Here is a 26,087-nt window from a genome sequence, read left to right as displayed (position 1 = left end):
CTCTCTCCCTCCCACAGTCTCTCTCTGGGTGTCTGACTGTGCCACTGCAGACCATTCCAGGCTGCATCAGGGGGAGCGAGGGAGTGAAGAAATCAGAGCAGCAGAGGAGAAGTGCTGTCCTCCATTCATCCTTACCTTTCTTTTCCTCTTTCTTTTTTTGTCGTTGGTTACACTCGTCTGTTTCTGGGTCTGGATCTCTCGATCCAGTGGGCTGGTCTGTCAGTGGGACAGAGTGTGATGCTAGAATGGGTTGTGGAAATTCCTCTGCCACTAATACCACAGCAGGAGGTGAGTGTGTGTGTGTGTGAGAGTGTGTGTGTGAAACCAGACATGGGGTTTCCATAACACTGCATGGAATTTCTCAATGGAAACACATTGGAAGTTATGTACATACACGCATGTGTGTTTGTATCCCAGTATATGCCTTTATGTGTGTGTGTGTCTGTGTGTGTGTATGTGATAGAATGCACAACATAGCATGGGATTTCTTAATGTATTTATAGCGCCAGTCATAGGCATGCATGTGTGTGTGTCCCAGTACGCTACTGCTTGATTGTGTGCATATGTATATTTGTGTGTGTGAGTGTGAGTGTGTGTAAGTGTGTGTAGCATGTGCAGGTGGATCAGGTGCTGTGTTTATAGCTGAGATTTTAAGTGTAATTCCCTCATCAACACTGAGAGATGCTAATGTTTAGTGTACTGTCTTACTTGGAATGCATCAGGCTGTACAGCTAGCCATAGACTCGTAGCAGTGCGTGTGTGTGTGTGTGTGTGTGTGTGTGTGTGTGTGTGTGTTTGTGTGTGTGAGACAATGTGTGTTTTATTAGTAATAGAGATGTATCTGTTAAATTTGCCGATATGAGAGTCTCCAGTAAAGAGAGAGTCACACACTCCTTCAGCAGAGCACAGTGTGGCACTCTCTGCTCTGAGTGTGTGTGTGTGTGTGTGTGTTCAGCAGGCACAAGTCTCTCTGAGTGAGCCAGTGGTATTTGTGGACACACACTTTGATTTATGGGGACAGTGTGTGTATAGGGATGTGGGGGGTGTATACAGGGGGGGTGTATTTTGGGGGCTGTCTGGGGGATACAGTCATGTGCTCATCTTTGTTTTTATAACAATAAATGTCCTGATTTTAGGATTTTTTTGGGGGGGAGAGGGGCTCAATCAAGGTAAAGTATACTTTACCTACAAAATAGGTTTATTAAAAAAGTTTAGGCTCAGGAAACACACAAAATATATTACATATAGATATTTGACATCATTAAATACTGATAAGATTAAAGTTTATTAATATTTGATATAAAAATCCAGGTCATCAGAGCAGTTTAGCTCCACCCACATACATTAATGTTATAAGGACTGCATAATCTCAGATTATTATTAGTTTGAGACAGAATCTATCTATCTATCTATCTATCTATCTATCTATCTATCTATCTATCTATCTATCTATCTATCTATCTATCTATCTATCTATCTATCTATCTATCTATCTATCTCTCTCTCTCTCTCTCTATATATATATATATATATATATATATATATATATATATATATATATATATATATACATATACATACAGTACAAGTCAAAAGTTTGGACACACCTTCTTATTCAATCTTTTTTCCTTATTTATTCCTTTAATTTATTTTCTACATTGTAGATTTATATTAACGATTAAAACAATTAAGGGACACATGTTTAATTACATAGTAAACAAAATAGTGTTTGCCCTCCTTAATACTCCCATCTAAGCCCTAAGACTGAGATGGTGATTTGGAATGAGCTCGAGCTAAATGTGCTACTTAGAAGAATCTAAAGTATAAAACATATTCTGGTTTGTTTAACTTTTTTGTTGCAGAATATTTACAGAATAATTTCATGAGTGTCACTGTATAGATTGAATGTCTTCCATATTAAATTTACAATGAAAATAATAATATAAAAAAAAGAATAGACACTGAATGAGAAGAAGTGTGTGCAAATTTTTGGCTGGTATTGTATATATAAAAATATATAAGCAATTTTACAGAAGAAGAGATCATATTTTCTAAACTCTCATTGGAAGTCAATGTAAAAAGATTTTCTAAGTAATTTTGCAAGCATTTCTATTTATCCATTCATAATAGAATTTTGGCAAAATGTAAAGTCAAATTAAATGTAAAAACAACATTGTATACATAATGGATTCACATATTTGTATGTTTGGATGTGTTTTTGTGTGTGTGTAAACCCATATGCTTACATTTTATAAATACAAGTGTATGCCTGTGTGTGTGTGTGTGTGAGTGTGTGTGCGTGTGTGTGTGTGTGTGTGTGTGTGTGTGTGTGTTCCTCACTCTGGCTTTGGTTTCCATAGTCATGTGTGTGTTAGTTGTTGCACAGACAGCACATTCTGTTTACAGAGATGAGTCTCAGTGTCAGTCACTGGTGTCGGCTGTTTAGGCTTTGATGTGTCTCTGTTTAATCCCTCTATCTATTTATTCCTCCATTTGCTCTTTCTCTCTAATCATCCACTGCATTAACTTCAGAGGTACTGACTGATGTGGTAGCAGACTAGATCTGGACAATATAAATGATATTACAAAAAAACTCATATCTCGGTAGGGTGAGGAGAAATGGCTGGTTAGTTTATATGATGTATAATATTAAAGTATGATAAATGTTTCTAGGTAATATTTATATTTTTTAATAATACACATAAGACAGTTGCACTATGTGCATTCTTTTACTGGCTTAACAATAATTCAGTATCATTATATAATCAAGATAAAAAAAATTAATAATGGATATATGATTTTAAAACACATTTCTGATATTTTACTCTAAAACTGCGTTGTGTATGTGGGTGTAATAGTTTGTGACTGTGTGTGTGACTTTGTTCCCAGATATAGATATAGGCACTCTGTCCAGGGTCAGTTATTCAGTGCCCGATGCAATCCTCCAGGTGACACTTGTTTCCGCGCAAAAGTACTCTGTGCACGATTGGCTGCTGCTTTTCACTGGTGTGTGTTGATTGGCTGAGTGTAAGTGATTGTAGAATGTAATTAACAGCATCCTTGGGTACCTAGAAATGCAAGTAAACTCCTAGAGCAATATAAAGTAATTCAGGGCATTTTCTCACCTCGAGTTTGTTTCTTTGGTCCGAATCAGTTGATGAGTTTGTTTACTTGAAGTGTTTTCTCCCTCTGTTTGGTTTGGTTTCACACAAGCACAAACTTAAACACGCCAAAATGTGCAGTGCAGACGTCTGCATAATAAACTTAGTCGCGCGGCTATGGACAGCAGAGACAGCATTTGATCATAGCTGTGGTGATTAGTATTATCTGGCTAATATGCCTTATCAGCAGTTTAGCTCATATTAAAGGAGTATATTTGATAGCTGGGTTGGATTGAGACCGGATCACGTTCTCACTACAAGAAAGGGGCTCCAGAGTTTGTTTGGAACTGGACAGAGACCACGTCCTCTAGCAGGTTGTGGTCCGTTTTTTTTGATCCGCACCCAAGTGCTATTAATCGAACCACACTAACGAGACAAACACCAGAAAAAATAGCGCTGAGCATGTTTGGACAGTTACTGTTGTTTAATTTTACTGTTTAATTTTGAACTCAGGTATTGTGAAACTTCTACAGGATTTGAGGTCAGAATGTTTGCTTGATATGATTTTAAACGTGTTATACTATTATACAATTCTGTTGAACGAATAAATATTCATGTGTTATACTCTTATCACAGTGTTTTTTGTGTAAGAAATCATTTCAGTTGTTATTAAGTAATGTGGTGTGAGGCAGTGTCTGGGTGTCTTTGGGTCATGTGTTGTCTTGGTGATGCACTAACAGAAACACTTCAAAAGCACAACTGCTGATTGTTCTTAGTCACTCCGAACAAAGGAGTAAAATGGTCTTATCGGTCTGGACCAGCCACAGCAAAGCTGTTAAAAACAGTGTAATCAATGTGCCCTGGGGAGCCTGTGTCCAGTTACTTCAGGAGCTGTTTTTTCGCCTTTGGTTTTACGTGATACGCTTACTGACCCTAGACAAATGACCTAGTTTTCATGTTTTTTTTTTTCCCCCTTCCTGTTGTCTTGGTCCAGTCTTCATGGAAATAAACATTGGGATGAGTTTGTGAGAAAGACTGTGGGGAGGTCAGAGTTTTTTTTCCAAAACTATGTTTTTTCTTTGTGCTTCCTGTCAGACACTATATAAGCACTGTACTTGTAGGCCATCCAGAGTTTACATGAGTCAAGACAAAGACTCTTCAGATGTTTGAGAGGCAGGCCAAGGCTCTTAAAGCTGCTTGGCTGTGATGGAGGCCTCGGGCAGAGTGACTTTCTGAAGAGCATTTGCACATCTCCAGCCCTGCCAGCAGTGCTGTAAGTGCTCTCTGTGGTGGAGAGCAGGACAGTTTATGAACAGGCTCTGTTGTTGTAGCTCCCTTTCCCAGTGCAATACACGGAAAATCAGAGTCACTGTACAGTCACATAGCTGCAGTGATGAAGCGAGACTGCCCTGAAGCATTGTGTCATAGGTGACTGATTGCGGGACGATACTCAACTCGAGTCTGAGGAGAGATGATGTTATGCGTCTGTATGTAACATTTGTGCTGTATGTCTTAATAGCATATATTCTTTATGCTGGAAAATATTCAGTGGCAAATATGACTAACTGCAAAAGGGTTGCTTGCATAAGTATATAAGCATAAGAGTTTGGAGAACTGGGGGAAAGATAATTGTAAACAGTAAGCATATACAAGATTAAAACACATGAGGAAAACATATATTCAAGTGTTTGATCTAACTACTATCTACTGTATTGTAACAACAAGCATCGCTTTATGAAAGTCACTCCTCAGAACAAGAGTAAGACTTGAATACCTGAATAAAGCCATAAAGAGCTCTAAACGAGAGACCAGAGTGTATAGAGACACCATTCAATGATATTAAGAGCTCATACAATTGCTCTGTATGTAGTGGCCAGAAAAAAAACAAACGTTTAGATCGTTACATTTGGAATCTAGTAAGTAGCAAAATGGCTCTGCCCATTGCAGATTACCATTTAATTTCCCTACCAGGCAAGTACACTAAAGCTCTATTCGAAAAAGATCAGGTTTACCAAGGGAAGTAAAGTGATGTTTTTTTATTACAGGATGTCAGTAAATATATTACTGACTCACACAGGATAAAAAATCTCATAATATGAGAATGACTCTAATAATATGAGAATGACTGAAATGAGGGTCAACAACGTATGATGATAACAAATTGACAATTGTATTATCCATTTATATAGTAATAATAAACTAGTTTAGTTCAAAAATTGGCAGCTAAATGTTTAAAAAAAAAACTGTATGTAAGTTATACCCTATGCTACACAATCACTTGCCTAAATCTGCAAGAAGTTTTGTACCTCTAACTCTGAGTGCTTCGGTGTATCATTTCGATTACACAGGATTATTTTAACTTGAGGTTATTTTTGGCTCATTTACAGAAGATGCTCTGATCTATACTGTAGTGAGAGAGCACAGTTCTGGAAAATTACTGACATGGAGCATTCTGTTGGGACTAAAATCACTGAGGATATATGGAAATAATTACTGTACCCCACATCGTCAGGTAAAACTAATCCCATCTGAATATGTCTTTAGTCACACCAGTAGGAGTCCTTGGGCAGGCTCTGAATTCCTTTATTTCTATTATCTACTGTTAGATCAAGTGTGTACCCCCAAGCATTGTTATTTGAAAGCCATACATCAGAGCAAAATAAAGACTTGTAAATAAAGCCAAAATTAGAACAACAATCACTTTGAAGGAGCTAAAGAGTTCAGTAGCTCTAGACTAGAGACCATAGTATAGATCCACCATTTTGATTTGCATAGGATTAGTTTAACTTATGGGTTATTTTAGTGGTGGGAGGTATGGCCAAAAATGCATATTACAGTATTTTTCAAGATTTTGATGGTTTCACGGTATATCACTGTATTTTTTTTTTTTTTTTGTATTATTATTTTTTGCATGACTGGGCTTTAATATAGGTTTGTGAGTTACTGTACTGTTAGGAGTACATGTAATATAAAACACCTAAAGCTTTAAATTAAGGCTTTGATTAGTATTGGGTTTACTTTGTCCCACAGAATTACATAATATATGAAGAAATCAGACTTTGTATCAGAAAAAATAGCTAAAGAATGTAAACAACAGACCTACGCTAACAAATTTAACACGGCTCCCTTTACAAAATTAAACATTTTAATAAACAGTTTCATAAACACTATAAACAAAGCTATAAAATACTCAATGTTGAGGTATTCAAAGAGATATTTCTCAAAAGGTCTATTGCATAAGTAAGATACAAGTTTAATATAAATGTACTATATGTTATTCCTGAAGCCACAATTTCCTTCTTTCTCCAGTTAACAAATATATTCAAATCATCCTTCAAGCTACAGTATTAATATATTTTAAAGGGCTGTAGTTACTGCCCTATTTTACTGGTATAAAAACACTCATACAGTAGAAACAGCAGCAGGAGGTGTTCTGATTTCTCTGCAGGACGGAGCTACACCTGCGTTTGACTCTCTTCTTTTGCGGTGCTGTTCTGCACGGCGCTCCACAGCGCCCTCTAGCGGTATGGTGGTATGAGAGAAAAGCATACCGGTTCAAGTTCCCCCCGCGGTATACTGAATGAACCGGTATACCGCCCAGCACTAGGTTATTTAGGGCTAATTTACAGAAGATGCTCTGATCTTTACTGATGTTAAAAAGCACAGTTGTGGAAAATAACTGACATGGCACATTCAGTTGGGACTAAAATCACTGAGGATGTATGGAAATAATTACTGTACATACTGTATATGTCTTTAGTCACACCAGTAAAAGTCCTTGGGCAGGCTCTGAATTTTTTTGACGTAGCTGTGTAACATGATTCACAAGCAAGTTTCTCTACATAAAAACCTCAGAGGCCATAAATGTAAATGTGAATCTGGAGTCTGTCAGAAAGATCAGTTACTCTAAATTTTGAGACGTTTTATAGTCAGAAGAGTCACATTGTGAGATTTTAACCAAAATTTAAAGCATGTTACACATTTTATGCAGATCAGTCGTCAACAAAAAGCACCATATTAATTAACTGCCGATGCTAACGGCTAACTGTTGATGCTATTGACTAAATGATGATTTTCCTGAGCTGAATGAATTGCTGTTTTTTTTTTTTTTTAAAGATGGATGGCACTGTTATGGTTATAAGTCACTCAAGTTCTTAGGTATTGATCTCAGAACACCGGAATGCAGCTATTGGCTCAATGCTAGCAAACAGCTGAACTCAGCAGTAAGCTTGAAATGCATTAGCCTAGGTGCTGACTGTTTTCTAAGATGAGTTAATTGCCTGTTTTTGATATCAGATTGATCTGACTATGCTGGCTAGATATGGTAAGTTCTGTGTTTGATATGCTACATGTATGATGTCTGTATGAAATCTCTGGTCGATGAAGGTTAAAACACCACCACCAGGCTAGAGTGCAGGTTACTTTTTTTTAGACTGTCTTATTCTGTGTGTTCCATGTTTTAATATGAATTCTGCTTGTATTCCTCTGATTCACAGGAATCATAGGGCCCTAGTTGAAGAACAGAAAGGCCAGTGTTGTACAACGGCAAAATTAAAGTGGACTTAATACAAGAATTGTCTAATTAACCTGAACAACGAATCTTCAGTGTTGCAGAAGAAGGCATGAAATCACTTCAAAACAGTGAGCACAACTAGATAGACAATAGACAAAAGACTTAAAAAAAGACTCTTATTGCAGCAAATAGTGGCTCTACCATGTTTTAGTAAGACTAGACAAATACCATATTCACCATGCTTTTGCTAGCACACAAATTGAAAGAGGACTGCACCTTTAACCCATCCATGCAGTGAACTCACACATTCACATTAGTGACCATGCACACCCATAGCCATTTTACACTAAAAGAACTTTAAGTAAACCAGCCAGCTTTTGCACCAGTGTTTAGTGAATCCTAAACGAGGAAAGTACTTTTTTTGGCTCCAGCTGGAAATGAACTTTTCGGGTTCTAAAATCTGTTTTTAGCACAAGCGTGTTCAGAATTGTGGGTAGCAATTGCTGTGGTGCTTTGGGAGCAGTGAGGGATTGGGAGCAGCATTGCTCAAAGGCCCAACAGTGTGAGCCTTAAGGGTTGCTCTACTAACCCAATGCTCTAACCACTGAGCCACCACTGCCATACTGGACCACTTCTGCACCAGGCAGAAGGATATGAATATGCAAGCAGTATTTTTCTGTTAAATTCTTAATAAAACATTTGGCTGATAAACAGCGAAAGTAGCCTTTCAAAATGCATTTCATGAACACAGCTCCCTCTCCTTCTGAACAGTTGCCTATCATGCAGTTTTGCATGACAACAATGATAAATAAATACTGCTACTCCGGCGGCTCTTTCCAATTATTATTCCTTCTCCCACACTTCTCGTCTCTCTGGACGAGGAGGTGGAACGGGCCTATTAATCGCTAATGGCTTAAAACATACTCCACTATTACTGGCAAACACATTCAATACATTTGAGTATCATGCCACACTGGTTACTACTCCAGCAAAACTTGCCATTATTGTTCTCTACCGTCCTCCTGGACAAATGGACGAATTCACGCATGAACTTGACATGCTACTGTCTTCTATCCCTGAGCAAGATTGTCCCATGCTCATTCTAGGGGATATGAACATCCACCATGACAGTACCAGCTTCACAGACTTCCTATCCCTCATGCAGTCTTTCGAACTGGAGCAGGTCCCCAGCCCTCCAACACATAAAGCTGGCAAACATCTAGACCTGATCTTCACTCGTAACTGTGACACCGACTCTCTAACTGTCACTCCTTTGCACGTCTCGGATCACTACTTTATGAAACTCAATGTTCATATTTCAAATAAACCCACAGCTACTCCTACTATGGTCTCGTTCCGCCGAAATCTTCGAGATCTCTCAGCAGACCAGTACTCCTCGCTGGTGACTGACAATATGCCTCCATTAGGCTCATTTTCATCACTCAATGTAAATGATGCCACTGACACTCTCTGCTCCACACTAAGCTCCTGTTTGGACAACCTCTGTCCTCTCACATCTCGAGCCATTAGCTCAAACAAACCGCAGCCATGGCTTAAAAATGACACACTCAGGGAACTACGCTCCAAACTCCGAGCTGCCGAAAGAAAATGGCAAAAAACCCAAAAACAAGCAGACCTAAAAAATTACCAACTGCTCCTGGCTTCTTTTTCAGCCAACCTCACTACTGCTAAAGCTGAATTTTATCACAATAAATTCTGCTCTCTCACAGACTCCCGGAAACTATTTGCTACATTTAAATCACTACTCAACCCTCTGCCTCCTCCTCCGGCTACATGCCTTACGGCTGAAACACTTGCCTCATTCTTTACTGGCAAAGTGGCGGCCATCAGCAACCAGTTTACTGATGCACAATGTAGCAGTCCTACTACATCCTCTACTGCCCAGTGTCCCTCCACCGAAGGTGTTGCTTTCTCCTCGTTCACTCCTCTCACTGAGAACGAGACACTGGCTCTCCTAACACGTAGCCGTCCTACTACGTGTCCGCTTGACCCAATTCCTTCAAACCTACTGCAAACTATCGCACCTGCAATCATTCCGGCTATCACTCACACGATCAATGCCTCTTTAACTTCTGGTGTATTCCCGACTGCTTTCAAACAAGCACATGTGACACCACTGCTCAAAAAGCCTTCTCTAAACCCCGCCCAGGTTGACAACTACAGACCGGTCTCACTGCTACCCTTTCTCTCTAAAACACTAGAAAGAGCAGTTTTAAATCAGGTCTCTGGCTTCCTCTCCCAGAATGACCTTCTGGACCAGAACCAATCTGGGTTCAAAAAAGGACACTCTACCGAGACGGCTCTGTTGTCTGTGACTGAAGCATTGAAAACTGCCAGAGCTGCAGGTCAGTCCTCAGTGCTCATTCTGCTGGACCTCTCGGCCGCATTTGACACAGTCAACCATGACTTCCTCCTAACTATACTCTCAAACATGGGGATCGCAGACAATGTGCTGTCATGGTTCAGATCGTACCTCACTGGGCGCTCGTTCAAGGTGTCGTGGCAAGGACAGCTGTCCTCAGCCCGCTCCTTATCCACTGGGGTTCCCCAAGGTTCGGTACTGGGACCCCTTCTCTTCTCCATATACACCACCTCTCTTGGTCAGGTTATCCGCTCACAAGGATTTTCCTACCATTGCTTTGCTGATGACACCCAGCTATACCTGTCGTTCTCACCTGAAGATCACTCAATCTCTGCACGGATTTCGCAGTGTCTCTCTGACATATCCTCATGGATGAGGGAGCATCACCTTCAATTAAATCTCTCAAAGACTGAACTTCTGGTTATACCAGCAAAACCATCTTTTCAACACAAATTCTCTATAAGTATCGACTCTCTCTCTCTCTCACCGACAAAGGTTGCTAGGAACCTGGGTGTTCTGGTTGATGACCAACTCTCCTTCACGCACCATGTGGCCTCATTTGCTCGGTCCTGCCGCTTTGCGCTCTATAACATCCGAAAAATTAGACCGTTCCTGACGCAACAGGCCACCCAACTCCTGGTGCAAGCGGTCGTCATCTCACGCCTCGACTACTGCAATGCCCTGCTAACTGGCCTCCCGGCCTGTGTAGTAAAACCACTCCAGATGATCCAGAACGCAGCAGCACGTCTGGTCTTCAACCAGCCAAAACGGGCACATGTCACCCCGCTGCTCATTGAGCTCCATTGGCTACCAGTTGATGCTCGCATCAAATTCAAAACTCTTATAATCGCCTACAAGGTGATGACAGTACAGGCTCCTTCCTACCTGCACTCGCTCCTGAAGGCTTACGCTACCTCCCGGCCGCTGCGCTCCTCCAGTGAACGTCGCCTCGCTTTGCCAAACATTCACACAAAGCAATCCAGACTGTTCTCATACAGAGTTCCCCAATGGTGGAACAAACTACCTTCCACTACCAGATCAGGAGAATCTCTCGCTATCTTTAAGAAACTCCTGAAGACAGAGCTCTTCAAAGAGCACTTACTCTCTTAACACCTCTAACACACTAACTACTTCTAACCTCATTTCCTTCTTCCTCTCCTTCACTCCTCTATCCTATTATTCCCCTTTGTCCTCCTTTTATCCCTATCCAAAGATGTTTTACCTTTAAACTTATTTTACATTGTACTTGACTATTGTAAGTCGCTTTGGACAAAAGCGTCTGCCAAATGTAATGTAATGTAATGTAAATATATACAGCATATATATAGTATGGGTGGGGGTGTGGTGGTGTAGTGAGTGCTCTACATATCTGAAATGATCTGGATTCATGGCCACTATAGAATATGCTGGTTATTTAGCTCTGCCCTCTTTGTCAAAGTCAAGTTGTTCTGCTCTTAGACCCACAGGCTCTGTGATTAATGCAGAAGGCTGCACTTAGAGGACTGCATGAAGAGTCCTTCAGCCTCCTCACAGCTCAGACAGGACCTCCATCTCATCATACACACACACACACACACACACACACACACATACAGAGGTATGGCAAAACATTTGCCACTCTACAGATTTCTACATATTTTAGATTAACAAACACGTTTTAATATCAGACAAATATAGCCTGAGTAAATGTAAACCAACCCGGCCCTATGTGAAATAGTATTTTCCCCTCTAAAACGAATAACTTCACAATTAGGGTTCACAATTGGAATCACAGGTATCTCAATCATACTTTCACTGGGCCAAAACCTTAATTTTGTTTGTTTTGTTTTTGAGGTGGACTTCTTTGTGTGCTTTGGATCATTGTCGTGCTGCAGAACCCAAGTATGCCTGAGCTTTAGGTCACAAACTGACGACCAGACATTCTCTTTCAGGATTTTCTGGTAGAGAGCAGAACTCATGGTTCCATCAATTTTAGCAAGTTGTCTAGATCCTGAAGAACAAACCCCAGTCCCAGATCATCACACTGCCAACTCATGTTTTACGTACAGTATGATGTTCTTTTTCTTAATTGCTGTGTTAGTATTATGCCATGTATAACAGGACACCCACCTTCTAAAAAAGTTCCAATTTTGTCTCATTAGTCCACAGAATATTGGGGATCGCCAAGATGTTTGTTGGAAATGTGAGATGGGTGTCAGGGTGCGTGAAGGAGGGACGAGGAGAGCGGATGCAAATGCGAGTGTATTTATTATACAAATAACAAAAGACAAAAATAAACAAATAAACGGAAACTAAACTGAAAACAAGAAACATGAGACACAGAGACGCAACCACAACAGGCTAACAAAGCACAAGAACCGACCCGAGGGAAAGGGAGCACGGACTATAAATAGTGTAACACACACGGGAAACAGAGAACACCTGGGGCTAAGGGGCGGAGTTACAAATGATACACAGGTGAGGGCAAGAAACACTGAGGAGCACGGATCACGTGGGAGACACACTCACAGGCACAAGCAGAGACAGGCACAGAAAAAGGTAAATAAACACAGAAACACGAGAACAGACAGGGACCACGTGACAGAACCCACCCCTTAACGCGCAACTCCTGGGGCGCGAAAAAACAAACCCCCAGGAGCCGGTCAGGAGAGGGTGGAAACCGAAAAACAAAACAAAACACAAGACTAGAACAGAGGACACCTGAGAGGAGACTGAACAGAAAACGGGGACTGGACATTACTGGGCAAAGGGACCGGGATGAAAACAGTAAGAGGGACAGAAACATACACGGTGACAGGGACTGGAACAGAAAAACCACCAGGGACAGAGACTGGAACATAGACAGAGACAGACATACTGTATATGTCTTTAGTCACACCAGTAAAAGTCCTTGGGCAGGCTCTGAATTTTTTTGACGTAGCTGTGTAACATGATTCACAAGCAAGTTTCTCTACATAAAAACCTCAGAGGCCATAAATGTAAATGTGAATCTGGAGTCTGTCAGAAAGATCAGTTACTCTAAATTTTGAGACGTTTTATAGTCAGAAGAGTCACATTGTGAGATTTTAACCAAAATTTAAAGCATGTTACACATTTTATGCAGATCAGTCGTCAACAAAAAGCACCATATTAATTAACTGCCGATGCTAACGGCTAACTGTTGATGCTATTGACTAAATGATGATTTTCCTGAGCTGAATGAATTGCTGTTTTTTTTTTTTTTTAAAGATGGATGGCACTGTTATGGTTATAAGTCACTCAAGTTCTTAGGTATTGATCTCAGAACACCGGAATGCAGCTATTGGCTCAATGCTAGCAAACAGCTGAACTCAGCAGTAAGCTTGAAATGCATTAGCCTAGGTGCTGACTGTTTTCTAAGATGAGTTAATTGCCTGTTTTTGATATCAGATTGATCTGACTATGCTGGCTAGATATGGTAAGTTCTGTGTTTGATATGCTACATGTATGATGTCTGTATGAAATCTCTGGTCGATGAAGGTTAAAACACCACCACCAGGCTAGAGTGCAGGTTACTTTTTTTTAGACTGTCTTATTCTGTGTGTTCCATGTTTTAATATGAATTCTGCTTGTATTCCTCTGATTCACAGGAATCATAGGGCCCTAGTTGAAGAACAGAAAGGCCAGTGTTGTACAACGGCAAAATTAAAGTGGACTTAATACAAGAATTGTCTAATTAACCTGAACAACGAATCTTCAGTGTTGCAGAAGAAGGCATGAAATCACTTCAAAACAGTGAGCACAACTAGATAGACAATAGACAAAAGACTTAAAAAAAGACTCTTATTGCAGCAAATAGTGGCTCTACCATGTTTTAGTAAGACTAGACAAATACCATATTCACCATGCTTTTGCTAGCACACAAATTGAAAGAGGACTGCACCTTTAACCCATCCATGCAGTGAACTCACACATTCACATTAGTGACCATGCACACCCATAGCCATTTTACACTAAAAGAACTTTAAGTAAACCAGCCAGCTTTTGCACCAGTGTTTAGTGAATCCTAAACGAGGAAAGTACTTTTTTTGGCTCCAGCTGGAAATGAACTTTTCGGGTTCTAAAATCTGTTTTTAGCACAAGCGTGTTCAGAATTGTGGGTAGCAATTGCTGTGGTGCTTTGGGAGCAGTGAGGGATTGGGAGCAGCATTGCTCAAAGGCCCAACAGTGTGAGCCTTAAGGGTTGCTCTACTAACCCAATGCTCTAACCACTGAGCCACCACTGCCATACTGGACCACTTCTGCACCAGGCAGAAGGATATGAATATGCAAGCAGTATTTTTCTGTTAAATTCTTAATAAAACATTTGGCTGATAAACAGCGAAAGTAGCCTTTCAAAATGCATTTCATGAACACAGCTCCCTCTCCTTCTGAACAGTTGCCTATCATGCAGTTTTGCATGACAACAATGATAAATAAATACTGCTACTCCGGCGGCTCTTTCCAATTATTATTCCTTCTCCCACACTTCTCGTCGCAGATCATCACACTGCCAACTCATGTTTTACGTACAGTATGATGTTCTTTTTCTTAATTGCTGTGTTAGTATTATGCCATGTATAACAGGACACCCACCTTCTAAAAAAGTTCCAATTTTGTCTCATTAGTCCACAGAATATTGGGGATCGCCAAGATGTTTGTTGGAAATGTGAGATGGGTGTCAGGGTGCGTGAAGGAGGGACGAGGAGAGCGGATGCAAATGCGAGTGTATTTATTATACAAATAACAAAAGACAAAAATAAACAAATAAACGGAAACTAAACTGAAAACAAGAAACATGAGACACAGAGACGCAACCACAACAGGCTAACAAAGCACAAGAACCGACCCGAGGGAAAGGGAGCACGGACTATAAATAGTGTAACACACACGGGAAACAGAGAACACCTGGGGCTAAGGGGCGGAGTTACAAATGATACACAGGTGAGGGCAAGAAACACTGAGGAGCACGGATCACGTGGGAGACACACTCACAGGCACAAGCAGAGACAGGCACAGAAAAAGGTAAATAAACACAGAAACACGAGAACAGACAGGGACCACGTGACAGAACCCACCCCTTAACGCGCAACTCCTGGGGCGCGAAAAAACAAACCCCCAGGAGCCGGTCAGGAGAGGGTGGAAACCGAAAAACAAAACAAAACACAAGACTAGAACAGAGGACACCTGAGAGGAGACTGAACAGAAAACGGGGACTGGACATTACTGGGCAAAGGGACCGGGATGAAAACAGTAAGAGGGACAGAAACATACACGGTGACAGGGACTGGAACAGAAAAACCACCAGGGACAGAGACTGGAACATAGACAGAGACAGGAACCATAACGGGAAGAGACAGGGGCATGAGAAACATAGATGGGTGCCCAGGACTGGCAAAAGTCTGTGGAAATGTCTGTGGGACCAGCCTGGGCACAGCTCCTGAAAATAGTTCAGGTGGCCTCGGAGCAGGCCTGGAAAGGCGGGGCCTGGGAGTGGGCGTGGTAACGGGAGCCACGGCCACAGGAGTAGGTGAGTTGACCGTAGGTCTGCCGGTGAAGTCCGGCTCGGAGAGCGCTGGATCGCCGGTGAAGTCCGGCTCGGAGAGCGCTGGATCGCCGGTGAAGTCCGGCTCGGAGAGCGCTGGATCGCCGGTGAAGTCCGGCTCGGAGAGCGCTGGATCGCCGGTGAAGTCCGGCTCGGAGAGCGCTGGATCGCCGGTGAGGTCCGGCTCGGAGAGCGCTGGGTCGCCGCTGACGTCCGGCTCGGAGAGCGCTGGGTCGCCGCTGACGTCCGGCTCGGAGAGCGCTGGGTCGCCGCTGACGTCCGGCTCGGAGAGCGCTGGGTCGCCGCTGACGTCCGGCTCGGAGAGCGCTGGGTCGCCGCTGACGTCCGGCTCGGAGAGCGCTGGGTCGCCGGTGAAGATCGGCTCGGAGGGCGCTGGGTCGCCGGTGAAGATCGGCTCGGAGGGCGCTGGGTCGCCGGTCAGGAACCAGGGTGGACAGAGGCATGCGGGAGGCAGAACTGCCCCTGGAGGCAACGGCAGACGGGCTGGTGTAGGGAGGTAATCTCCCTCCTCCTCCTCCGAGCTGGACGCAGGTGTGAGGAAGTCTACATAATCCCAGAAATAAGACTCCTCACAACCTGCGTCCCTGCCAACACGGTGCGCCCCCCCAAAAAGTGCTCCCCCCTTGAGAGGATCCTCCTCAGGCGAGCGGGAGCGCTGAGAACGCCGCTGCCGTCTTTTCCTCCTCCGGCGCCGGCTAGCTGAGGAGTTAGGAGAAGGCTGCTCCTCCAGCACGCCGCGAGAAAGGGAGGTGCGGCGGATCGCCAGTCTGGAACCCAGGTAGACGCCACTCGCTGCATCCATAGTTTGGTCGGTTCTTCTGTCAGGGTGCGTGAAGGAGGGACGAGGAGAGCGGATGCAAATGCGAGTGTATTTATTATACAAATAACAAAAGACAAAAATAAACAAATAAACGGAAACTAAACTGAAAACAAGAAACATGAGACACAGAGACGCAACCACAACAGGCTAACAAAGCACAAGAACCGACCCGAGGGAAAGGGAGCACGGACTATAAATAGTGTAACACACACGGGAAACAGAGAACACCTGGGGCTAAGGGGCGGAGTTACAAATGATACACAGGTGAGGGCAAGAAACACTGAGGAGCACGGATCACGTGGGAGACACACTCACAGGCACAAGCAGAGACAGGCACAGAAAAAGGTAAATAAACACAGAAACACGAGAACAGACAGGGACCACGTGACAATGGGCCTTTGTGTTCTTTTTTGTCAGCAGGGGTTTTTGCCTTAGAACTCTTCCATGGATACATTTTTGCCCAGTGTCTTTCTTATTATTAAATCATTAACACTGACTTTAATTTAATTGAAGTGAGCCCCTGTAGTTCTTTAAATGTTGTTCTGTGTTCTTTTGTGACCTCCTGGATGAGTTGTACATGCCCTTTTGGAGTATTTTCGTAGGCCGGTCACTCCTGGGAAGATTCACTGTTTAATGTTTTCTCCATTTGTAAATAATAGCTTTTACTGTGGTCTGCTGGAGTACCAAAGCCTTAGAAATTACTTGATACCTTTTCCAGAATGATAGATGTCATTGACTTTGTTTTCAAATCTGTTCTTTAATTTCTGATGATGGCATAATGTGTTGCAAAATCTGCTTTTTACATTTACTTAGGTTATATTTGTCTGATGTTAAAATGTGTTTGTTAATCTGAAAAATGTAAGAATGATAAAAAAGCAAAAACAAAAGAAATCTGTAGGGGGTAAATACATTTTAACAGCACTGTACACAAAGCACAACACACAAGTCACTATTGCTTTATAGAATCAGAATATTAGATTACTTGATTTAGACTGTATTTATTGTGTTTGGATAAGTAATAAAACTGACTTATGGTATTTCTTGTTTTTCCTTTCTTTTTCTGTCTCTTTCCTGCTCACAGGACCCGCAGAGGCTGCTAAGGATGTGTAAGTGTGAATTTCTCTATCTAAAAAAGGAATGTGGTTAAATTATCTGTGAGACAAACTGAGAATAAACTCTAAGTTAGACACTGTAAGATAAGACAAAGATATATCATACTGTAATGTGATCTAGACTAAAGAATACATACGGTTATTTTCTAAAGATATTATAACAGTTATTCTAGCTGTCCAATACTTTTATAACTTAACTTGACATTATGAAGCAAAAACTGGTATTTCTTGCTTCTTGGCTCCCCTACAGTCATTAAATGTAATTCATATCTATAGATTACCCTAAAGGACATGTTGTTCACATGCATTTCTGGACAAGCTGAGAGTTACAGCAGCGCAGTATTTTTACAGGGTTTTACGAAGTGTCGTTAGCAGTAGTCTGACCTTGGAGTAGCAGTAATATAAATGCTATTCTCTCTGTTACAAGTCAGTGAAGCACTTTAATGATTTTAAGGCAAAAAAAAAATGGTACATAACTGCAACATTCAATTACCATTGTTAGACAGTCTCTTTGCTCATAGCACTAAAGTGTAAAATCACGTAAATGATAACACTGCAAAACAGTGGGAAATATTGATTGGATGTTGTGTATTTTTATACCTTTTCTACTTACAATACCCAGTCACATTTATATTTCACACACACACACATACACACATATACTTACATACTGTACATATACACACACATGCATTTTCAACTAATTCCTGAGAGACATTAAATCACAGCCTGCTCCGGCCTGTGTTCTCCCTAATGGTAAATATGGATGTGCCTGTGTGTGTTCCACCTCAGCTCCTGTGGGCTCTGATTGCACCCAGGCCAATCAACACTAATTACTGAACTCACCAGCACTCAGCACATCAGCACTAGCATTTAATCTCCGAGAGAGGCCCCCAACACCACCTCGTACACACTGCTGTGGGAACAGGCCTTTCCATCTGAATTGAAGTTTATGAAATTTCATAAAAGGCCAAAATCACACAGAGGAGCCAAATAGCTCATAATGGCAGAAACTGTCTGCAGAATTGAATCATTTGTTGCCAGAATTTATAAGGTTTGCATAAAAATGGTCAAAACACCAACACGCTGCAGATCTAATATTACTCTGTGTTCTGTTCTGTGGGTGTGACATGATGTTTTATAACATAAAAACACTCTAAATCCCCATTAGTCCCACATTATCACAGTTTTGTCCATATAAAATTATATTGCAAGGGTAAGCGCTTCTACATACCTCTATGGGTAACACTTTAACAGCTTATCAGAAACACAACCAATCAGTGCGGTAGCAGTAGGGAAGCATCTGAGGTACACAGCTTTGCTGTTACTTACATGTAGTAGATTTAATATTGATAAGTTACATGAAAAAGCCTTAACCTCCAAATCCTAAACCTTACCCTACCCCTAATTCTAACCCCAACCCTAACCTTAACCTCCACATCCTAAACCTTACCCTACCCCTAATTCTAACCCCAACCCTAACCTTAACCTCCACATCCTAAACCTTACCCTACCCCTAATTTTAACCCTAACCCTAATTCTAACCCTAACCTTAACCTCCAAATCCTAACACTTATCATACCCCTAATTTTAACCCTAACCTTAACCTTAACCTCCAAATCCTAAATCATACCCTACCCCTAATTCTAACCCTACTCTACACTTAACCTTAATTCTAACCCAGCCTTAACCTCTAAATCCTAAACATTACCCTACCCTTAACCTTAACTCTAACCCAGCCTTAACCTCCAAATCCTAAACCTTACTCTACCCCTAATTCTAACCCTAACCCTACCCTTAATCTCCAAATCCTAAACCTGACCCTACCCCTAATTCTAACCCTAACCTTAACCTCCAAATCCTAAACCTTACTCTACCCCTAATTCTAACCCTAACCTTAACCTCCAAATCCTAAACCTTATCCTACCCCTAATTCTAATCCTAACCATTATCCTGGCCAAAATTACTGACTTTCACCTCAGTCTAAATACTAAACCTATCCCTGGCCCCTTATCGTGGATAGAGGTCTAGATACACTGTATTGATGGAAGGATAAGTGGTAGGCTGATGCATGAAAAGGGGTTTGACTGAGTGGATGGAGGCATTAATGAGGAGAAGATGAATAGATGGAAAGAGAATACATTATAGGAAGATAATAGTTGGACAGAGGAATGGATAAAATAGATAGAATGATGGGGGACTGAATGGAGGGATGACTAGATGAGGGAATTTGAGTACACATTTTGGTACACAGAAAAGTGAATTATGGGTAGATGATAGATAATTTGAAAGAACAGATGGATAGATGAAGAACTGAATGAAAGGATGAAAACATAAACAAATTGTGGAGACATAAATGGATAGATGTTGATAGATATATTCACTCTAAAAAGTGATTTTGTGTTTTAGTCAGGAGAACTAATATTATCAAGCTGAGTAAAATTACCAGCCACTACAACTCAATAAAATTAACTCAGAGAACTTCAACCTTAAAACTTAAAAATGCTTGTTGACCCGATGAAAAAATGGGATTTCAACCAACTTTTAATATACTGCTACGTGTCAATGCTCTTTGTTGGTTCACACAGCTTTCCCATAGACTCCTTGCACCATATATTTGCATATTGGGTGTGGTCTCTCTTACTTACCATCTTTGTGTTGTCTGTTGCTCAAAGCTACCTTATCCTTGGCATGCTGATGTATAAAATGTAGGTAGCTTGTAAGGCTTCAGTCTTGGAGGTTGTAAGAATGAGTTGCTTTTGTTCTGTGTTCTTAGCTGTCGTGGTATATTGGTTTGGAGCTACATCTTTTACAATGTTACTGCAGTGTTTTGCTGTCAGTATTGGCAGTTCTGCTGAATATGACTATATATATATATGTATATATATATATATATATATATATATATATATATATACACACACTTTATCATGTACTCCTGTCCATTAAGGCAAATGTAAAATCAGCCAATCACACGGCAGCAACTCAATGCATTTAGGAATGTAGACAGGGCCAAAATGATATGCTGCTGTTTAAACCGAGCATCAGAATGGGGAAGAAATGTGATTTAAGTGACTTTGAACTTGGTGTGGTTGTTGGTGCCAGACTGGCTGGTTTAAGTATTTTAGAAAGTGCTGATCTAGTGGGATTTTCACGCATAACCATCTCCAGGGTTTACATCTCTAGGGAATGGTCCGAAAAAGAGAAAATATCCAGTAAGCGGCATACAGGTATGCAGAAAAGCATCTCTGAACACACAACACATTGAAACCTTGAGGCGGCTGGGCTACAGCAGCAGAAGGTCACACCGGGTGCCACTCCTGTCTAAGAACAGAAAACTAAGGCTACAATTCACACAGGCTCACCAAAATTGGACAATAGAAGATTGGAAAATGTTATCTGGTCTGATGAGTCTCGATTTCTGCTGCGACATTCGGATGGTAGGGTCAGAATTTGGCAGATTTTAATCCAATAGAGCACCTTTGGGGTGTGTTGGAACGGGAGATTCTCATCATGGATGTGCAGCCAACAAATTTGCAGCAACTGCGTCATGCTGTCATGTCAATATGGACCAGACACTCTGAGGAATGTAGCCAATGTATCCTTGTTAAATCTATGCCACGAAGGATTAAGGCAGTTCTTAAGGTAAAAGGGGGTCCAACCCTGTGCTATTAAGTGTTTAGTGAGTGTACTTATATTAAATAAACTAAATTCTCCAAGCCCACAATACTGGAAAGAAACTGTTGAGATAATTAACTTTAGTTGTGTGAACAAAACCCAGTTAAGGTGAACAAACTTTACTGAATTAAGTTATCATCTAGCTTTGACTCAGTTAATTTTAATAAGCAACATGCCAACATACTGTGATCACAAGGAACACAGAATAAAAGTGCCTTGCTCTTACAGCCTACAACAATGAGGCCTGGCAATTACCTTGTATAATAACTTAATACATGCCTAGGATAAGGTAGCTTTGGGCAACAGACAACACAAAGATGGTAAGTAAGGGAGAGGCCACACCCAATATGCAAATATATGGTACCAGGAGCCTTATGGGAAAGCTGTATGATCCAACACTGTAGAAAGAGCATTGAAATATGTAGTAACTAAAAGTTGGTTCAAATCATATTTTTGTGGACAAATTGAATGAATAGACAGATTATGGGTAGATGATAGATAATTGGATAGAATAGATGGATAGACGGAGGACTGAATAAAAGGATGAAAATTGATAAATGTCTAGATACAGTATATTGAGGAAGAACGAGGTGATACAAACTTATACATGAAGGGGATGAACCGTGAATTATGGATTTATGGATGGATGGAAGAATTGATAGATTGATCAGTGGAGGATGGATGAATGAAAATGAAATAAATTAATTGATGGATGGATGATTGAACGAGGGAATAAATTAATTGTTTATTAAATGGATGGATAAATTATTGGATTAAATTAATGTAGGTGTAAATTAATTAATATCTAGATGAATAGAGAGAGAAGAATGGATGGATGGATATACTGGTATATAGTTTGAGGTATAGATAAATGGACTGGTGAGTAGGAACATGGAGAGTGGATGACTGGATTGATCATTGGAAAGGAGATGAATAAATGAATGAATGGATGAAAAGATGGATGAATGTATAAAAAAAAAGTCTTAAATGATTTCCTCTTTTGTAACAGGACAGAGGAACCCTCGCCAGATGAAGAGAAAAGAAGGTTAGTGGGATAAATAAATAGAGGGATGGATGGATAATAGATTCATTTAGTAAAGGAATAAATATGTTTTAGCTTTAGTAGAGAGAATGAGTACTCTGTAAACTTTCAATTTTTTTTATCCTGTAGGAACTATGGAGGGGTTTATGTTGGACTCCCAGCAGATCTGACCACAGTAGCAGCGAGTCAGTCCAAGTCCACAGAGAAAGGTAAGCCTTAGTGTTGATTTCTGTTTTTAAATGCTGTCAGCATCAGTGCTAGCCTAGCCTTTCTGCATGAAAACATGATATTAGTGTTTAATCAAACTGCAGCGTTATGCAAGTCTCAGAGCTGAATAGTTTGATCCTCTTCTCTGTGTTGTTGAGAATACTGCTCTCGGCATTAAGAGTGTGAACGGGGGCCGAGCACGGCAGCATTGATTATCCATAATAATTCAGTAAAATGGAAAAACAGAGTGCTGCTTGCCAGTATGCCATTACCCTCTGATTACACAACACAGACACAACAGTGACTGAGATAGTCATTAATTAATATTTACAGTTACTTTAGGGTTAAAGATTTTCATGCAGCATTTTGGATAATAGTACAGACCCGTGGACGACCTATACTCTAGTTCATATGAGTTAAAAAGTACATTTAGGCACTTTTTGAGAATGTTTTGTACATATACTGTACCACACAGACATAAATTATTCATTGGCTCAACTTAACTCAATCAAGTAATCATTTTGCTTTGACTCAGATAAGCTGTAAATATGTACAATTTTAAGTTTATTCAACTTAACCCAGTCAAAGCTAAATGATAACTTGAATCAGTTACATTTATTCAGCTTAACTGACATTTTTCACACAACAGTTTAATTGACTGAGACTAACAGATTTCAAGTATTGTGAGTCAAAAGACAACAGCTTTTTTTATATAGAAATGTCAATACTGATAGCATTATACCGTAGCTTTAAGCCAACATGCTGTGAGCACTAGGAACACAGAATAAAGGTGATTTGATCTTCAAGCCTACAACACTGAGGCCTCGCAATCAACACATATAATATGCTAATGAGTGACTAAGATAAGGTAGCTTTGGGCAACATACAACACAAAGATGGTGAGTTAGGGAGAGGCCACACCCAATATGCAAATATATGGTGCCAGGAGTCTTATGGGAAAGCTGCATGAACCAACACTGTAGAAAGAGCATTGAAACCTGTAGTAACTAAACATTGGTTCAAATCATATTTTTCTCAACAAGCATTTTAAAATTTTCAGGTTGAAGTTCTTTGAACTCATTTTATTGAGTTGTACTGGCTGGTACATTCACCCATCTTGATCAAATGAGTTGTCCTGACTAAAACACAAAAATCAATTTTTAGAGTGCAGTCAAAAAGCTGGTCACACCTTTTCATTCTGCATTTACATTGTAAATGAATACTGAGGCTGGTAACTCTGATGAAATTATCCTGTGCAACAGAGGTAACTCTTGGTATTTTTTTTCTTGGTGCAGTCCTGATTAGAGCCAGTTTCATCATAATGTTTTTGAGGGTCATTGCGACTGCAGTTTGGGATACTTGTAAAGTTCTTGAAATTTTTCAGATTGACTGACCTTCATTTCTTTTTTTTTCTGTACTTAGTTGAGTAGTTCTTGCCATAATATGGATAAGAACATTTCTCAATTTGCACGTTCTCCCCGTGTCTGCGTGGGTTTCCTCCGGGTTCTCCGGTTTCCTCCCACAGGCCAAAGACGGCACGTTCAGGCTAATTGGAACTTGGTTGAAATTGCCCCTTAGGTGTGAGTGTGTGAGTGAATGTGTCTGTGTGTCTGTCTGTGTCTGTCTGCCCTGCGGTGGATTGGCGGCCTGTCCAGGGTGTATCCTGCCTTCCGCCCGATGCCGGCTGGGATAGGCTCCAGCACCCCCCGCGACCCTTAATGGATGAAGCGGTTGATAATGACTTGACATTTCTCAAGTAGAGCTATTCACTGTATACCTGTAACTCTACCTCTTTACATCTTTACAACTGATGCTCTCAAACACATTAAGAGGGAAAAAAAATAATAATGCATGCAAAGGTGAAGATTCCTTACTTTTACACACCTTAAAACATGTTCCAGCAAAAAATGGGACAAAAGTGGTCTTTTATTTGGAATATGATGTTGGCGTAAAATGCAGGAATGGCTGTAAATTAGAAAATGAAATAAAGTTGACCTGATAAAATCTGAAATATTGTGGATATATACTTTCTGTAAATAAATAAAAAGTCAAAATAAATGTAAATAAACACTGCATTGTCCGTACTGCCCCAATGCTCCTGATTTGGTGTTGTACAGTATTGTACAACATATGTAAAATGTACCGTATACACAGCATTGTCTTTGAAGTGAAGCAGAAGCAAAGATGTTCCTAGATCTCAGAGAACCAGATGCAGCTAATTAGTGTTAAAACACCACAGGGTACGGAAGTGTGAGTGTGTATGTGTGTGTGTGCTCATTTGTGTATGTGTGACTGTGTGTGTGTGTGCGTGCGCGCGTGCCTTGACCACATCACATGGCCTGTCACCATCTCTTTAATGACTTTTTTAAGGGTTTCCAGAGAAAATGATCCTCCCCTAACACACACACACACACACACACACTCGTGCACAGCTTTCTCCCTGTGGTGCATGAGTCTACCAATTAGTAGCATCTGCTTAACCTCAAATAAGACTCAATCAGATCTCATATTCTTCACCAGCTTACGTAAGTTCTGACGATGACCCTTTTCTCTTGTCTCTTTTTCAGACTAGTGTATCTCATAATAGGAGCTGCGAGAAACCATAACACAGGTAGGACAGATTTGTCCTAATTTCCATAATGCAAATTGCCTAAAGACACAGTGCAGTCATTGGTTTATAACACTGTTTTTTCCCCTCTCTTTTGTGCAGTTGACCATGTGAGTGAAGAAGCTTTTTATGGACTAGCGGCTGGTCGAGAGTTTCCATCCACTAACGCCAACGGTGAAAACGTGAAAATTACCTGTTCATGATGTGCCTGTATGGAGTGTAGACTCTACACACTCTACACGGACCTCTGAGAGCCATGCTGACTCTCTGTGTAGAGTAGAGGACCATCGCTGCTCTCTGAGCAGGCTTTCTACCAGGTTCAGAGAGGTTTCTAGGAATGGAAACAGCAGCCCTAGAGGAGAACCTGGCATTTAAATGGCACCGGAGTCAACAAGGCAGGGTATTCGTAGCTCAGGAAGCCTCCTGAACCTGGACCGCGATGAAGGCCCGTCAACACGCAAACCAGCTCCCAGTTTCTGCAATAAAATGGACTAACCTGCATCGTTAATGTAGGACAATAGCTCCATAGCAAAGCCATTTAAAGACACGTTTAGCTCAGAGAATTGTAGCTGTAGGATTTTTTAAATAATAGTCCAATCACTGTATGGAGTTCAGCATAACCTGTCTAATGACGTGATCTTCATCACCATTCACGATCAAATACTACTAGCTGCCACATCACCTCATTAGTACAAATTAGTTCTTTTGAAATAGAAAATGCTATTTCTTATAGGCCTACATGTGTACTGTTTGTTGCTATATTTCTGCCATTTCAAGAACATGACTGGGGATTGTAGGTTAAAATGTGTCTGGTATAGACTATATATAATGAAAAAAGAGAAATTTGAATAGTTCTATGCCTCAGTTTGTCTCTTTATGTATATATTTTTACACAGAGAAAGCAAAGCATTAGACAAGGAAGGGTGCAAATTGTATTATCATGTTTTTACAGCCTCAGGTAGAGTGGGAAAATAAAGTGTGAAAAAACTGCAATAAGTATGTGCAAACTTCAATATCTTCTCCGAGCTTCACAGAGAAGACAATTTAAACATCTTATGAG

At 40.8% G+C, this 26,087-nt stretch overlaps 1 protein-coding gene across 3 annotated transcripts; it reads left to right on the top strand.

The window, feature by feature from the left end:
* On the top strand, window positions 1–26,087 carry LOC125798993 (overexpressed in colon carcinoma 1 protein homolog). Of its 3 annotated transcripts, none has more exons than XM_049474375.1 (6): window positions 1–288; window positions 17,462–17,486; window positions 22,180–22,215; window positions 22,342–22,421; window positions 24,987–25,030; window positions 25,130–26,072. In XM_049474375.1, exons 1-5 carry the CDS (start codon window positions 246–248, stop codon window positions 24,989–24,991), a joined length of 189 nt encoding a protein of 62 aa, XP_049330332.1. In that variant the 5' UTR covers window positions 1–245; the 3' UTR covers window positions 24,992–25,030; window positions 25,130–26,072. The 3 variants fall into 3 exon arrangements, with proteins under 3 accessions (XP_049330332.1, XP_049330334.1, XP_049330333.1); XM_049474377.1 differs by lacking the exon at window positions 1–288 and adding an exon at window positions 6,339–7,742 and having other exon boundaries at window positions 25,130–26,087; XM_049474376.1 differs by lacking the exon at window positions 1–288 and adding an exon at window positions 12,906–13,750 and having other exon boundaries at window positions 25,130–26,087.

This window comes from Astyanax mexicanus, chromosome 2 (genome assembly GCF_023375975.1).
Source record: "Astyanax mexicanus isolate ESR-SI-001 chromosome 2, AstMex3_surface, whole genome shotgun sequence".
In the NCBI taxonomy this organism is placed as follows: Eukaryota; Metazoa; Chordata; class Actinopteri; order Characiformes; family Acestrorhamphidae; genus Astyanax; species Astyanax mexicanus.
Note: the sequence above shows the minus strand (reverse complement) of the source record. Positions and strands in the feature narration are given on the sequence as shown.